At 43.2% G+C, this 16220-nt stretch overlaps 1 protein-coding gene across 1 annotated transcript; it reads right to left on the bottom strand.

The window, feature by feature from the left end:
* Nucleotides 1–9464: 9464 nt before the first annotated feature.
* LOC143297714 (uncharacterized) lies at nucleotides 9465–14570 on the bottom strand. Its single transcript, XM_076610134.1, has 3 exons — nucleotides 14541–14570; nucleotides 10099–10254; nucleotides 9465–9758 (listed from the first exon to the last, which is right to left on the bottom strand). Exons 1-3 carry the CDS (start codon nucleotides 14568–14570, stop codon nucleotides 9555–9557), a joined length of 390 nt encoding a protein of 129 aa, XP_076466249.1. The 3' UTR covers nucleotides 9465–9554.
* Nucleotides 14571–16220: the final 1650 nt, after the last annotated feature.

The following is a 16220-nucleotide window of genomic DNA, read 5'->3' as shown; positions in this document are numbered from 1 at the left end:
CCGTTGATGAATGATACAGCTTGAAGACAGCTTTGTGCTATATAGAAAACCGTTGATGAATGATACAGCTTGAAGACAGCTTTGTGCTATAAAGAAAACCGTTGATGAATGATACAGCTTGAAGACAGCTTTGTGCTATAAAGAAAACCGTTGATGAATGATACAGCTTGAAGACAGCTTTGTGCTATATAGAAAACCGTTGATGAATGAATGACACATTTTCACCCCTTAAGCCCACCAACAATATGAATCTTCATGTTTTTTGTTGGTTTTTTTATTCACTGTTTTTTGTTGTTTGTATTATACATGCTGTCAGAATTGTTGTATCTTCTGATTGTTTCGAGATTTGGGTCATTATGAAAGATTATTTGGTATTCAAAATATCTAAGGCATAGATTTTCTTTTCTGTTTTTTCTGTTTGCTTATTAATTTTTTATATATCGTTATATGAATGGATAATGTGTTTAGTGCCCTCATGTTGGCCTGCAGCCATTGACACATTGATATGTCCTTGGTTATTCTTCTGTATTGGGAGGAAAGGAACCAGAGTAGTGTGTGTGTGAAAATGACATATTAAAAAACCCAAAACAATAAATTTCAGGAATGACTGGGTATTATAAAAATCTTTGAACAATGACATGCATGGAAATGTACACACCAGCACAGTTTTATTATTTTGAATAAGGAGGGGGATGGGGTGTTGCCATCAACAGGTACTTACTGAACGCTGAGGGGTGTTGCCGTCTCCCAGGTTAAAGTGTGTAGAGAGTTGACAGCACCTGAGAACCTTTGCATGTGTATACTTGCATGAGTGAAAAAAAAATGCACATCTTAAAGATCCTGCTATCAGCATGTGGAGGATTGTGGAGGTAGCTATTATGATGATATTGTAAAATACAGATACTTGTGTAACGACTGTCCTTGGTTAGAGACCAAGCACTAAGCGTTTTACTAACACGGAGTCCTTTGCACCACAGGCAGCCTGCCTTGGTAGAACTGACAGACAGATGTCAATGGGCACTCATCATCCATTTCCTGCATCATTCAGTCAGGCTTCATTCACACACACACACACACACACACACACACACACACACACACACACACACACATACTGACACAGACATGTAACATTTTATGTGTATGACCATTTTGTTTATTCACCCTGCCATGTAAGCAGCCATATTCCTTTTTGTGGGGTGTGCATGCTGTGTATGTTATTGTTTCCATTCAACCACTGCACCTGTTAAAGCACTGGTGCTTGACATAGAGACAGATACCAGGAATGATGAATATCTACCTGCAGACAGAAGTCGAATTGTTTGTTGAATGAAATGCCTGCCCAGTAGGGTGTCTGCAGTGCTGGGCTGAGCTCCAAGCTGGTTGTCTGAACTGAGGTGTCATCTTCTGCCCCTTGGCATACCCAAAATAACAGGAATTCCTACTGCCCTGTGAAATTTGTCAGACCCCATTTTGTCAGTGTCGTGATAAGGAGGTAAAGAGACAGGCCCCCCTCTAGGTTATGAAAATGGTGGTTAAAAAAGAAAAGAAAAATCTCTCAGCTCAGCTTTATCGGCTGAGTGGATGGTGCCATGAACCAGACTGAAACTGACTTACATATGTGGGTTGTAGCAAACCATTTAGACGACATGTGTCAGTTGTTGCAAACTATTAGCACTGCATGTGTCAGTTGTAGCAGACTGTTGGGGTTACATATGTGAGTTGTTGCAAACTGTTTGGACTACATGTGTGAGTTGTAGTGTAGCAAACTGTTTGGACTACATGAGTGAGTTGCAACTCACAAGTCCCACAGGAGACCCACTGTGTAGTTTTACACACTTTATTCAGAATGACACATTTACTGACTGTGTACAGAATGACACAGTCATTTTATACAGAATGACATTCACCCACTTTACTCAGTATAACACACACACACACACACTTTACACAGAATAGCACATTCGCTCACATGATTTATACAGAATGATAGTCACTTTGTACAGAATGACACATTCACATACTTTACACAGAGTAACACAGTCACTTTATACAGAATGACACTTTCGCTCATTTTATACAGAATGACACTTACTTTTCACAGAATGACACATTCACTGACATGATTTGATTATACAGAATGACACATTCACTTGCTTTATGCAGAATGACGCATTCACTCTCTACACACATATTGCAGTTTTGCTCACGTCATACAAAATGACACATCCACTCAAATAACATTTTGTATCAGTGAGCATTTATGTGGGATGCATGAACAGTTACATATGGTGTATGAAATATTCATTAACTCCTTTCACATGTATCTATGGAAGCTTTCTGTTTGTTTTTCTTATTTGTCATATTACTTTTTCATGAAATATTGTGCATTATAATTATTAATCTGAATTTGAATTGTGCTATTTTCCCCCTTCTGTTTGAAAGTCTGGACATTTGAAAATTATTTTCCTTCTGATTAAAAATTTTAGATACTTGTTTTTCTTTTTAACTGTATTTTCCTTCAGTTTTAATGCTGTGTGTGTGTGTGTGTGTGTGTGTGTGTGTGTGTTGTGCATATTTAGTTAGATTAATTTTATGCTTGCTAAGGTCTACTTTTGAAATGCTAGTTTGTTTTTGAATTCTTCATCTTCTAAACAGGATCCATAAATGTTTGAGTGCAATTCATTTTACCATTGTATGTGTGTGCGTGTGTGTGTGTGTGCGCGCACGCATGCGCGCGAGCATGTACATGTGTGTGAGTGTGTGTGTGTGCAAGGGAGAGAGAGAGTGTGTATTTGTGTGTGTGTATGTGTGTGTATGAAAGGATTTATAGTAGTCTGACAGTATGTCATTTCAACTGGCATATTTATGTGTTTAACACATAAAATGAGCATTTTCCAGTTGATGCTTAGCACAGCTGTACATAAGATAATACATAATACAAGAAGTGTGTGGGAGGGGAGAAGGGTAAGAGACTGACTATGTAGTGGGTGTATACATGTATGCACTTCATCAGTTTGTGTGTGCGAGAAACAGAAACCAGTTATCATAGTATTTCTATATTTCATGTAGTTATATAGATTTACTTCTTTATTCACTTGAGTTGATTGTATTTGAAATATTGTTTGCAGTTGATTGGTTTGCAGTTGCATTATTTCTGTAATCAGACTTCAACTCTTCTCTAGTTTTTAAAACAATGTGGGCACATTTTGATGAAGGCGATGTTTACATGTGTGTGTGTGTGTGTGTGTGTGTGTTTAAATTCTCATGGATCATCGTGTTGTCGGATGTTTCAGTTGCTGTTCTCTGCCTTTAGATTCTTTTCCATTATTTTTCTGGGTTTTTTTTTTTTTTTCTTTTTTTTTTTTAACAAGCCAGACGCTGGTTGACCAGTTAATACCATTTTTGTTTGGGTTCTTGATAATACTTATGCACATAATTTAATTAATTTGCATGATTTTTTGAAGATGGCTTTTTTTATTCTTTTTTTGTTTGTTTGTTTGTTTGTTTGTTGTTGTTTTTTTTGGCTTGTCTTCCTAAGTTATGTGTTCGATTTTGCAATTAATAAATGCATGAACCTTCGTTTTAGTTTTGGTTTGAGTTTTTGTGTGTGTGTGTGTGTGTGTGTGCGCGCGCGCGCGCATGTGTTTGTATACGTGTGAGAGAGAGAGAGAGGTAATCCAAATTCATCCTTCTCTTCTTCTTCGTTTGTGGACTGTAACTCCCACGTTCATTCGTATGTACATGAGTGGGTTCTTATGTGTCTGACCGTTTTTACCCCGCCATGTAGGCAGCCACACTCCGTTTTCGGGGGGTGTAATCCAGATTAAGGGAATTGATTATTATGTTTTGAGAGGTTGAGAGCTGGACTGTAGAGGATAGGGAGTTATTGAATTATTTGTCTCATTTGAGAATATCACTTAGAAAATGGCAGGGAAAGTGCTCCCTCTCAACGTCCCTCCCTCTGTGTGTATGTGTGTGTGTGTGTGTGTCTGTCTGTCTGTCCTCTGCATGCCTCTAACAAAATGGTTTATGGAGAAACAGACAGGCACCCTCTTCAAGGGTGTGCAAAAGTCAAATGCATAAGGTATCGGCTCATCCAGTTAATCTGTCGATAAGAAATAGAATAAATAGGCGTACAATATGTTAATCACACAATAATTATTTTAAATGAAACTGGAGAACAATACTTGCTTTTTATGTCAAAAAGGTGCTTTTTGAAAGTGGAATCGAATTCGTAACCAGGGCGTAGAAAATTATTAACTTTTCATTTCGGAAATTAATGAAAGAACGTATAATTGCATCCTTTCAGCAAAATGGCATTCTAAGATAGAGAATAAGGATATTATTTAACATGTGTGAAGTTCAGCTGTGATTTGCAGACAGATATCTATCAGCTAGTGGTTTGAACCCGTTTCAAGCAAAAGGCACGTCGATTCAGTGGCTCATTTCCGAACGAAGACGATCTCTCTCCGCTAGTCAGAAATGGTAGGATACTCGAACGGAGCCGAGAAGTATTTACACAATACGAACAAAAGATGAAAGTATAGAAAGTGAATTTCACTTTTTATTTCGCTGTGAAGAACATACGAGACAAAAATAACTTCTTTAAATCATCCAAGAAAAAGAAATGACCTGGCTGGTCAACTACAAACAGATAGACATTATATAACATCACTCGCCAAGTTTTTTGCCGAAGCTGACAACTTACGCAAACAGAAATTACAGGAACAGAACTAAACTGGGCATGGGATTTTTTTTTTTTTTTTTTTTTTTTAATACCCTAAAAAAAATCTGGTAAAGCCTACAAATCGCTGCAGAATATCACTTATACAGGACTTTTTTTTCTTTTTTTTTTATTTTTTTTAAATGACGTCTCTTCATTTCATACGTTAAAGAAGACAAGCCGCGTACCCCCTGTCAAACACACACACACACACACATATATATATATATATATATATATATATATATATACGAGTATATATATATAGAGAGAGAGAGATACATCATTAACTGAATCTCAATGTCTCTCTTTTTGGGCGATGCCAATGACGGATAAAAAACAAGGAAGAAAAAAAAACGACAACAACAACAACAAAAAACCAATAACAACAGCAACAACAACAAAAACCCCACACCAAAACCCCCATGTTTCAATGCACAGTTATGATGTCTAATTGATCAAGAGTCGATCTAGTAGGTATACTGATTGGCACGTCTTTTTAGTTAACAACATGAATTCAAACGCGACAAAACCAAGAAATGAACAGAAATTTATAAGAAAGAAAAAAGTTCATTTCAAGACTTCCAACACACACAGACACACACACACACACACACACACACACACTATTGCACACTACTGGACTGGACCGAGAACAGGCCAGGCCCACGGACAGACAGCATTGCAAAATGAAGACTCGTCTTGCTTTTGCCAGTTGTTCCGCGTGCGCCTCGGGTGTGGGTTTGACCTGTATGCGCTCCTATGTATCACGTGGGCGGGGAAGGTGGGGGGGGGGAGGGGGAGGGGGAGGATGTGAGAGGCGCCCCCAATGACACCGAAGAAAAATAATGATGGTGTTAAGGGAGAGGGGTTGATCACTGATAATCAGCTGAAATCCTGTTGTTTTCGCTTGGATTTGGATACTCTGAGTGTGTTAAGTCGGCAGTCGTTGACGTTGTTCCCAAGTTTGCTTCGGTCTGTTCTGCCTGACCTTAATTAAGCACCAGAAGCACCTTTGAAAGACCTGTTGCTTTGCAACTGTCTCCTGAATTTAGCATGTGTTGATGATTTTCTTGTGTATGTACATATAGATGGAGCGACAGACCTAACACGTACAACACACAAACACACACACACACACACACACACACACACACACACACTCACACTCAAACACACACACACACACACACACACACACACACACACACACACAGAGAGAGAGAGAGAGAGAGAGAGAGAGAGAGAGAGCAGTTTTCAATCACCAAGATGTAAAAAAACAAAATCTATTTTTGAAAGAAAACCGACTTTTTATTTTTGAAAGAACAAAACCAACTAACTGACGTAATGGCTTGGAACACAAAGTGTTGTTCCACTTGAACTTTAGGATTATTGTGGAAAGAGAAAAAGACAGTTTAAGTCAGCATCAGAATGGAGCATAATGAGAATCTTTCTGCAAACTGAAAAAGAAAGAAGAAAAATCTTCGTTTCCGACACAGCCACTTCACATGTATGAACACAATCAATCCTTTTCTCCAACGAATAACCGTCAAAGTAAGATCTAGTGAAAATATGGAATTAAAAAACGCATAGTTTCGAAAAGCACCGCATAGTTTGAATGTAAGAACATTTAGATTTTGAATGAAAAGGTTGTGTTGTCTCAAAGAAAATGTACACGAAGTAACTTTCACAACTTCTCAGCAAAAGTAACGCAAACAAAAATGTCACTGACAACATAACAGCAGTCATTCCTACTGGTGATAATCAGCATACAAAATAAATGCCTGACTAGAGTGGAAACATGTACAAACTCTAATTACACAATATGTGATGTCAGCGTCAGGTCAGGGGCATAGCCCTTGCTACTGGTACCATGTAACCAAGTACTACCTGCCGCATGTGAAGTTTCCCAACGACGGACCAGGCGGAGGAAGAAACCTTTCCCAACGGCTGTGAAGGCGGAAGAGGATGACCAAAGGGCAGGGGGAGCTCTTATCCTTGGCTGGAAGTCCTCCTAGGAGACGGAGCTCCGAAGAAAAAACCTGCACCTGCCGAGGCCGTCCTACACGTGGCAGTATCTGCACCTGCGGGACTGTGAGCGTCGGTAGGCGAGGGAGTGGAGAAGGGACTGCACAACTCCTCCTCACTAAAAAAAAAAAAAAAAAAAAAAAAAAAAAAAAAGTCACCTGTGCTGGTCAGGCAGCCTACTCATCCGTCGGACCGACGGGAGACTCCATCAGATGTCATAAATGACTAAAGCAAAGAAACGGCATGGCAATGGGAAGGGTGGACATTCATTGACAAAGCTGTTCAATACAGGTATTAACTGGGCATGATCACTGTCTTCTCCCCACTTCTCCCTCAACTCTGTGAAGCGTTGCACGGAACTGTTTGCCAGATTCCTGCAGGTCTGTCCAAGTCGGTTGTGTGTCAAAGCCTGGATCTCTGCAAAGTTGTTTTTTCCTGTCCATTCTGCAATGTTGTCAGTCCATCGTTTTTTGTTGTTGGTTTTTTGTTTTGAAGATTGTTAAAAGGACTGCCTTGCTCTTCATCCCAAGATGCAGAATCATTTCATTTGTGATTCCGTCTGGTCCAGGTGACTTCTTCAGGTTGAAGCTCTGCAACGCTTCCTTCAGCTCTTTCTCTGTGAAAGCTGTGGTCATGACTTCCTCTTGGGGCTCTTTCTCATGAAGTTCACCTTGGGCCCTGTGCACTGCAGCTCTGTGTTCAGAAGGGACTTCCAGATTGCTGATGTTTTCACAGACGTCTATGAAGTGGTCTGCTGCTTTCTTTCCAGAAAGGTAATTTCCATTCTCTTGTATTGTTATTGTGGTGTGACTTGAAAGTGAAAGTTTCATGTCTTTTACGTGCCTTTACGAATCAGCAGAGTTCTTTAATAATTAGTGTGCCAATTGCTTATTGGGTTATTTAAAGATTTAGCAACGTGCTAATGCTTAAATCTCCATCTGAATGTTACTGGTTTATTTATGAATGGTAATTAAAAATCTTAAACTTACGCCACCGGGGACAGGTTTGGTCAGGACAGGTTGGACAGGTTAGGTTGGGACAGGTTGGATCGGGACAGGTTGGACAGGCTGGGGCGGGACAGGTTGGACAGGACAGGTTGGGTCGGGACAGGTTGGGTCGGGACAGGTTGGACAGGACAGGTTGGGTCGGGACAGGTTGGACAGGCTGGGTCGGGACAGGTTGGGTCGGGACAGGTTGGACAGGTTGGGTCGGGACAGGTTGGACAGGACAGGTTGGTTCGGGACAGGTTGGACAGGCTGGGTCGGGACAGGTTGGACAGGACAGGTTGGGTCGGGACAGGTTGAGTCGGGACAGGTTGGGTCGGGACAGGTTGGGTCGAGACAGGCTGTGTCGGGACAGGTTGGACAGGCTGTGTCGGGACAGGTCGGGTCAGGACAGGTTGGACAGGTCGGGTCAGGACAGGTTGGGCAGGGCGGGTCAGGACAGGTTGGGCAGGGCGGGTCAGGACAGGTTGGACAGGGCGGGTCAGGACAGGTTGGGCCACTATACCGACCTGCCCCCGACGTTCCTCACAATGGATTATTGATGCTGTCCATTTATCAAAAATATAACCACCATTCCTTTTCCGTTGACATACTGACAGACAGTGAGGACATACAAAAAGACCTCACGAGGAAAGATCCGCACTCACGTCCGCCAAGATGCTGTGGATGTTGTTCTGCAGGGGCTGCCACTGCGCATAGCTGATGATCTTTTTTTCCTCTTCTTTTTATTTCCAAAAGAGACACAGAAACGTGTAGTTGTAAAACAAAGAGAATGCAGAGATTGTGACAGTACAACAGATGTCTTAGATGCACCAGCATTCTGTTCCTGTTGTCTGGTAATATTGCGATCACATTCAAAGGTTCCCCAAAGAAACGTGGCCCAAAACAGGCATCTCGGGGAAAGCAGAATCCCCATAGGCATACACAAAAAGACGAAATTGCTGTTGAAGAAACCAGCAAAATGAAACATCATCAGCTGGACAGACAGTCCAGGCATTCAGTGAGCTGAAAGAACAAGATCTAGTAACAGCACTACAGGAAAAGCCAGTAATGAAAGCTTGATAATGCAGCATCTTTATTTTCTCATTGCTATCATTTTGGCGAAACAACAACAAACAAAACACAAAAAACAAACACAGCCTACAGTCTCAGTCTACAAACATGGCATATCAATTTGGGCAACGACCATTTCTTTTCAACATATATTCTATCACCATAAAAACATTGTACGCAGATTTTCTGTTACACACACACACACACACACACACACACGCACGCACACGCACACGCACACGCACGCACGCACGCACACGCACACACACACAGAGAGCAAACATTTAACATGGAAATTCGGATGAGACGATGAACCGAGGTCCCGTGTGCAGCATGCACTTAGCGCACGTAAAAGAACCCATGGCAACAAAAGTGTTGTTCCTGATAAAAATCTGTAAAAAGATCCACTTCGATAGGAAAAACAAATAAAACTGCACGCAGAAAAAAAAAGAAAAAAAGAAACAAACAAACAAAAAAAAAATAGGGTGGCGCTGTAGTATAGCGACGCGCTCTCCCTGGGGAGAGCAGGCCGAATTCCACACAGAGAAATCTGTTGTGATAAAAAGAAATACAAATGCAAAATCCACGTAGGCTGGACATTCCATTACGGGATGAAATACATTATCAACTGTAGGTATTACGTTGCATAATCATACATGTACAACACAGACACACACAGACACACACAGACACACACACACACACACACACACACACACACACACACACACAGAGGTTCGGAGTCACAGGGTGGGGGCAGCATGCAGGTGACGGCCGGGCCTGCAGTAGCCCATGGTATGGAAGGCGGCGAGGTCACAGACCAGGGCAGGCACACAGGGACACAGGTAGTCCTCGGGGGTCCTCAAACACATGGCGCCCTCAGACAGCAGGGGCTGGCACTCCGTGCCCACCAGGGGCTCTTTGCTGGGGTCCCGGAACGTCACGACCTGCACCACACAACGTCACCACCTCAGTGCACCACACAACGTCACCACCTGCACCACACAACGTCACCACCTGCACCACACAACGTCACCACCTGCACCACACAGGTACAGAACAGAACGTCACCAGAGAACGTCACCACCTACACCACACAATATCACCATCTGCACCACATAACGTCACCACCTACACCACAAAACATCACCACAGAACGTCACCGCCACAGAACGTCACCACCTACACCACATAACGTCACCACCTACACCACATAACATCACCACAGAACGTCACCACCTGCACCACACAACGTCACCACCTCAGTGTACCACACAACGTCAGGACCTGCACCACACAGGCACAGAACGTCACCACCTCAGTGTACCACACAACGTCAGGACCTGCACCACACAGGCACAGAACGTCACGACCTGCACCACACAACGTCACCACCTCAGTGCACCACACAACGTCACCACCTGCACCACAGAACGTCACCACCTGCACCACACAACGTCACCACCTGCACCACACAGGTACAGAACAGAACGTCACCACAGAACGTCACCACCTGCACCACAGAACGTCACCACAGAACGTCACCACCTGCACCACACAGGCCTTGCCGGGGCCTCCAGATCAGCTTGCAACAGAGAGAGAGAGAGAGACACACACACACACACACACACACACACACACACACACACACACACACACACACACACACACACACACACACACACAGAGGCACAGAGAGAGACAGAGAGACACAGACAGAGAGACACAGAGAGAGGAACAGAGACACACAGAGAGAGACACACACACTGACACTGACACTTTTTCTGTTGGCAAATAGCGTTTTACAGCTCTACTGCCAAGGGGGATAATTCAACTTGTGAAAGTGACAGATGAAGCGAAAGCGAGAAATGATAAAGGGAAATAACACACGACTAAAGTAAACATTTCAAAACCCATATACATTTGTACAATCTCACACATGACATTGATTGATATTCCATATTACTCATGTATAACAGTCAATTAATTGACATAAAAAATACAGACGTCCGATCATCCAACCATACAGCTGAACTTTTTTGGTTATCAATCTGTCTGTTACCTTACATTTTTCTATATCATCTTACAATCATTCAGTTTAATATCAAACTGAGGTCAATTTTTTCCTTTTGATATAATATGCTTCTGCGGTATATTTTGCGAATGAAAAATAACAATGGAGAGAGAGATACGGATACGGATACGGATGTTTTATTCAATATAGACCATGGCCCCTCATGAAGGGGTGGTGTAAACAAACATTACAGAGGTAATATAATCAGATATGTAACATAACACAGTTGTAACCTGAAAATGAGAAAAACAGTCATTATCTGCATTTAGTCTTATTCACACAGAATAACAAAAAAGCGGAAAACTAGCACACACTCAACTGCATATAATGGAGAGAGAGAGAGAGGCGGCGTGGGGGTGGGGGGCGGGGGGGGTTTGGGGGGGGGAGCAGGCAGGCAGGCAAAAGGGAAAGCCATGTGCGCATTGTTGAAATCACACACACACACACACACACACACGCACACACTTCCCACCGTGACTCAACACACATACTCTGATCCACACACACACACACACACACACACACACACAAATAAATAAGGAAAAACATATTCATATACACTGGGTCTCGCGCACTTGTTCACACACACATACAAACACATACACACACGCATAAGCGTACAAACACGCGCGCGCACTCTCTCTCTCTCTCTCTCTCTCTCTCTCTCTCTCTCTCTCACACACACACACACACACACACACACACACACACACACAAATAAATAAGTGTGACAGAGTGAGTTTCGAATGCCTGTGGCCAGAGGAAGAACGAAAATTTTTTTTGTACATTTAGATTACCTGTCTGAATGTGAAAATATTTTGCACGTGGTAAGTGTGGGTGAATCGTGAGCTGTGCATGTTCGTGTGTGTGTGTGTGTGTGTGTGTGTGTGTGCTGTGACGTCAGTCTGAATGCATCAGAGCTCGGATGATGTGGTCTGTGTGCCTTGACTGTTTCGAACATCAGGGCTCCATGTTGACCGGCCACGGAGTGGAGGGACCTTGTGGAACTGGAATGTTACTTGAGGAGGTGCCCGAGTTTCCCACGAGTGAGTGGGGTGGACATTGACTTGACACTACTGTGAGTAGACTACTGGCCGGCCTAGGACTGAGGCGATCCTGGGATTGGATCATCAGGTTGTGCAGAGAGAATTGACTTGTGACAGTCAAGACATTTGTTCCTGGTTTTCTTAAAATTATTTTTTTTTTCAAGATGAAGAGAGAGAGAGTGAATGAAAAACTTTTTTCTTTTTTTTTTGGTCTTAATAATTATATTTGGCTCAGGGGAAAATTCCTTGTCTGTTTTTTGTTTGTTTACTGAGAGAGTGAGAGACTGAAGACTGAAAACTGAACTCGCTAAAATATTTCTTCCATTATCTTGTCTGTCTCCTCACCCACTTAGTACCAATAAGGAAAAATATACTCACATACACTGGGTCTCGCGCACGTATTCACACACACATACAAACACATACACAGACGCATAAGCGTACAAACACGCGCGCACACACACACACGCGCGCGCGCGCGCGCGCACATACACACACACACACACACACACCTTTTTCACACAACAGTGGTGGGCTGGGCATGTGGTGTCGTTTCCCAGCATGCACTTCACCGTTTGTGGCACTGAGTCGCTTCCGGTAACAGATGGGACCAGGAGACAGACCGCCTGCAATGGAAAGAAACCAGAAGACAGACCGCCTGCAATGGAAAGAAACCAGGAGACAGACCGCCTGCAATGGAAAGAAACCAGAAGACAGACCGCCTGCAATGGAAAGAAACCAGGAGACAGATCACCTGCAATGGAAAGAAACCAGGAGACAGATCACCTGCAATGGAAAGAAACCAGGAGACAGATCACCTGCAATGGAAAGAAACCAGAAGACAGACCGCCTGCAATGGAAAGAAACCAGAAGACAGACCGCCTGCAATGGAAAGAAACCAGAAGACAGACCGCCTGCAATGGAAAGAAACCAGAAGACAGATCACCTGCAATGGAAAGAAACCAGAAGACAGACCGCCTGCAATGGAAAGAAACCAGGAGACAGATCACCTGCAATGGAAAGAAACCAGGAGACAGATCACCTGCAATGGAAAGAAACCAGAAGACAGATCACCTGCAATGGAAAGAAACCAGAAGACAGACCGCCTGCAATGGAAAGAAACCAGAAGACAGATCACCTGCAATGGAAAGAAACCAGAAGACAGATCACCTGCAATGGAAAGAAACCAGAAGACAGACCGCCTGCAATGGAAAGAAACCAGAAGACAGATCACCTGCAATGGAAAGAAACCAGAAGACAGATCACCTGCAATGGAAAGAAACCAGAAGACAGACCGCCTGCAATGGAAAGAAACCAGAAGACAGACCGCCTGCAATGGAAAGAAACCAGAAGACAGATCACCTGCAATGGAAAGAAACCAGAAGACAGACCGCCTGCAATGGAAAGAAACAAGAAGACAGACCGCCTGCAATGGAAAGAAACAAGAAGAAAAAGAAAAAAAAATTAAAAGAAACATAATGCGATTCAATTTATGGAAGAAAGCACCACTGACAATAGGATCATTGAAGCAATGTAAAAGACGATTTTAAAGGCTGGGAGGTGATTGCATATAATTCAGTAGATAAATAAATAAATACATAAAATCGACGTTTCCACTCAAGTCACCTTCAAGAAAGCTCTCCTAATAGTTGATGAACAGTAATGAGTCCAAACATCGGCTTTCTATCATCCTTATTATTATTATTATTATTATTATTATTATTATCATCATCATTTCGCCTTTCATTCGGTTTTTTCCCCCCCGTTTTATCAACCGAATCTGTGGAAAGTGATATACATTGGGATTCAGCTGAGCTTATTGTAAAGAGTAAACTGACCTTATGTAAAGTGATAAACCTTGGAATTCAACAACACTGATGAAAAGTGATGATCCTCGGGATTGAAAAAAAAAAAAACAAAAACAAAAAAAAAAACGTATGTAAGTGATAAACTTTGGGATTTTATTTATCTCAACAGTCATAAACCTTGGGATTCAACAGCATGGACTTGTGTAAAGCCATAAATACGATTCAACTGAACGTATGTAAAGTCATCTGAACTTACGTAAAGTGAGAAAACCTTGGGATTCAACTGGACTTATGTAAAGCTGACCTTGTGTAAAGTGATAAACCTTGGGATTCAACTGGACTGATGTAAAGCTGACCTTGTGTAAAGTGATAAACCTTGGGATTCAACTGGACTTATATAAAGTGATGCATCTTGGGATTCAACTGGACTTATATAAAGTGATACATCTTGGGATTCAACTGGACTTATATAAAGTGATGCATCTTGGGATTCAACTGGACTTATATAAAGTGATGCATCTTGGGATTCAACTGGACATATATAAAGTGATACATCTTGGGATTCAACTGAACGTCTGTAAAGATGAACAAATGCCAAGTGATAAACCTTGGGAATGTATGTACCGGTGTAATGCACACAGCGTCTGACGAGGAAGCAAGTGCAATACACACATGCACTGACAAGCGTTGCTCTCTTCTTGTTTCCATGCGGGAGCTGAAGCGTCAATAGGTGATCGTTAATGTCCTCTGGAAGCCAGGCAAGTTTAGGAGTGAGGCGAGATCTGATGGTGAATACAACACCTGCCTCTCGTTCAGTGCTGCTGCGACCATTCTAGATAAAGGCCTACCCTCCATCACGTTAGGTGAGCTGACCCTTGTCCGCTAAGCATGTTTCATCGAGTGCTGCAACGTCCACGTTGTGGCGGGCTAGTTCTTTGGTGACCAGTGCTGTTCTTCTTTCTGGCCTGTCTGCCTTGGCGTTGCCCAACAGGGTGCGCACGTTCCACGGTGATGAAGTTCAGCATCTTCACTTGTACTTCAACCGCTGATAGGGACCCCCACCAGCAGCGGTGTGCTCGCCAGGGTGAGCTGAGGCAGGCTGTGTTTGAGGCACCTTCTCTATCCGACACCACCATGGTGGTGAGCAAAGCGATTCCTAAAGAGTGCTGCTCAGACACCCAAGGGGCCGCCGTAGTCCACTGCTGCTTCGTTATTGCTGAGAACGACACCAGTGCCCAAGGCTGCCTGTGTGCAGGTTTGTGACAACAGCTTCAAGTGTATCCGCAACTGCTGTTTCGCCACTCGCCCATCGCCACAGGACTTAAGTAGCAGATTGGGTTAAAATAATAAAACGATTACGTCATGGTAACGGGGTGAGGGCGGGGTATGGGGGTTAAATAGTGAAGCGGTGGCCTTGTGGCTACACGCACGAAAGTAAAGAGAGTGTCCGCAGGTTCGGGCCAGGCACAGGACCATGGTTTTTCACCCCACCGCCAGTACAGTTTGGACGGTGGTCTGGGTGCTGGCTATTTGGATGAGATGAATAAGATGAAACAACACAACATGAAAACAAAACAAAACAAAACAAAATGAAGCAAAATAAGATAGCCCAGTTGAGTCAATCGCTGCCTGACTCAACACAAGGACCAGTCACGTTCTGGTCAATGGTGCCAGAGATCTGTCCCCAGATTACCAGATGATATTCCCACCTCTCTTTTTCCACAACTCGTCCACTCTTCCACAACACTGGGTGTGTTTGCCCCAGACTGTGGCTGGCGTTTCTCCTCATGGAATGACAGGCTGGCAAATTGGCCGATTCTGCTTTTGTTATTTGACTTTTTAATTTCATAATTTCAGTTTTGGTTAAAGCCCCTCCCCCCCCATTCTCTCTTTCTGTGTGTGTGTGTGTGTGTGTGTGTGTGTGTGTGTGTGTGTGTGTGTGTGTGTGTGTGTGTGTGTGTGTGTGTGTGTGTGTGTGTGTGTGTGTGTGTGTTTGCGCGTATGTTTTGTTTATTTATCATTGTATATATCGAATTTATCTTCCTGTTTCAATCTATCTATCTATCCATCCATCTTTTTTTTCTCAAGTTCTGGTCTTCATGATTCGATCTAGTTCTCTATTCACGCCCCCCCCCCCCCCACCAAAAAAAAAACAAACCCACACGTGCACACGACTGAGACAGAGACAGAGTCAGAGACAGACATAGACAGACATAGACACACAGACATACGGACGGACGGATAGACAGACAGCAAAGAGACAGACAGACAGAGAAAAAGAGATGAAGAAGCAAAGACGGAGACAGACAGACGAAGGGCAATCATTTTAAGCGCCCTCTCCACCCTATTAAAAAAAGAAAAGAAAAAAAGGGGGCGGCGAGGGGGGGGGGGGGGGGGGGGGGCGCCTGGGGGTGGGTGGGGGGGGGGGTTGCAGCAGGAATGAACGACAGAAGACTCTCACAACAAACACACAGACCCCAG

Source organism: Babylonia areolata, chromosome 23, assembly GCF_041734735.1.
Source record: "Babylonia areolata isolate BAREFJ2019XMU chromosome 23, ASM4173473v1, whole genome shotgun sequence".
Lineage (NCBI taxonomy): Eukaryota > Metazoa > Mollusca > Gastropoda > Neogastropoda > Buccinidae > Babylonia > Babylonia areolata.
This window is presented reverse-complemented; position numbering and strand designations above follow the sequence as displayed.

What these genes read in the sequence shown, in the direction of transcription:
- LOC143297714 (XM_076610134.1), bottom strand. Translation starts at nt 14,570, where the DNA reads ATGGTCGCAGCAGCACTGAACGAGAGGCAG. An exon ending in CAGCACTGAACGAGAGGCAG is followed by an intron (nt 10,255 to 14,540) that starts GTGTTGTATTCA and finishes TGTGTGGTGCAG; the next exon opens with GTGGTGACGTTCTGTGGTGC. An exon ending in TCTGTGCCTGTGTGGTGCAG is followed by an intron (nt 9,759 to 10,098) that starts GTCCTGACGTTG and finishes TGTGTGGTGCAG; the next exon opens with GTCGTGACGTTCCGGGACCC.